This window comes from Mycetomoellerius zeteki, unplaced genomic scaffold (assembly GCF_001594055.1).
Source record: "Mycetomoellerius zeteki isolate Tzet28-1 unplaced genomic scaffold, Tzet1.0 C4281660, whole genome shotgun sequence".
In the NCBI taxonomy this organism is placed as follows: domain Eukaryota; kingdom Metazoa; phylum Arthropoda; class Insecta; order Hymenoptera; family Formicidae; genus Mycetomoellerius; species Mycetomoellerius zeteki.
The window spans coordinates 1-541 of NW_017255224.1; the positions used below are offsets into that span (position 1 = coordinate 1).

Here is a 541-nt window from a genome sequence, read left to right on the forward strand (position 1 = left end):
TTTTTTTCAGGTATGCTGCTATAATTATTTTGAGGAAACAATGAATTTTGTGGTATAGGTTCTTGTGTTATCTCTTGATTAGTGCATATTATGGAAAATCTTTCTCCATCTCCATCATTATTTACGTTACATACATTTGAATTATCTAACCACTCCTGCAAAAAAAGTCAATATACAGACCACTGTCCTAATATTAATTTTTTTACGTGTTTTAGAAATTATTATACAATATGACAAAGATTGCTTACAAATTGCACGTTAGATTCCTGCACTGTTTCATGTCCTTCTACGACTGTTGAACCTATAAGTGCTAGGACATTTTGATCAATTTCTGTTAAAACCTGATTTGATGCAGGCCCTCCACCAGTTTGTTTTGCATGCTTCTTAATCAAAGTATTTTTGGCTTTAGTGGAACTTCTTATGTCTTGCCAAGTCTATAATACAAATAAAATAGACCCAAATTATCAAAAGTATATAAATTCTTGTGTTCAAAGAATTTCAGTTGTCTATCAATATACATATAATACATATATACATATAA

General features: G+C 29.9%; 1 protein-coding gene across 1 annotated transcript; it reads right to left on the reverse strand.

Moving 5' to 3' along the window:
- Positions 1-16: 16 nt before the first annotated feature.
- Positions 17-434, reverse strand: LOC108720200 (uncharacterized; the record flags this gene model as incomplete). The annotated part of the gene is made up of 2 exons (XM_018460795.1): positions 17-155; positions 249-434. Coding segments are annotated over 2 exons (325 nt in total), but the record flags the coding sequence as incomplete, so codon positions are not given.
- Between the last annotated feature and the right edge of the window lie 107 nt (positions 435-541).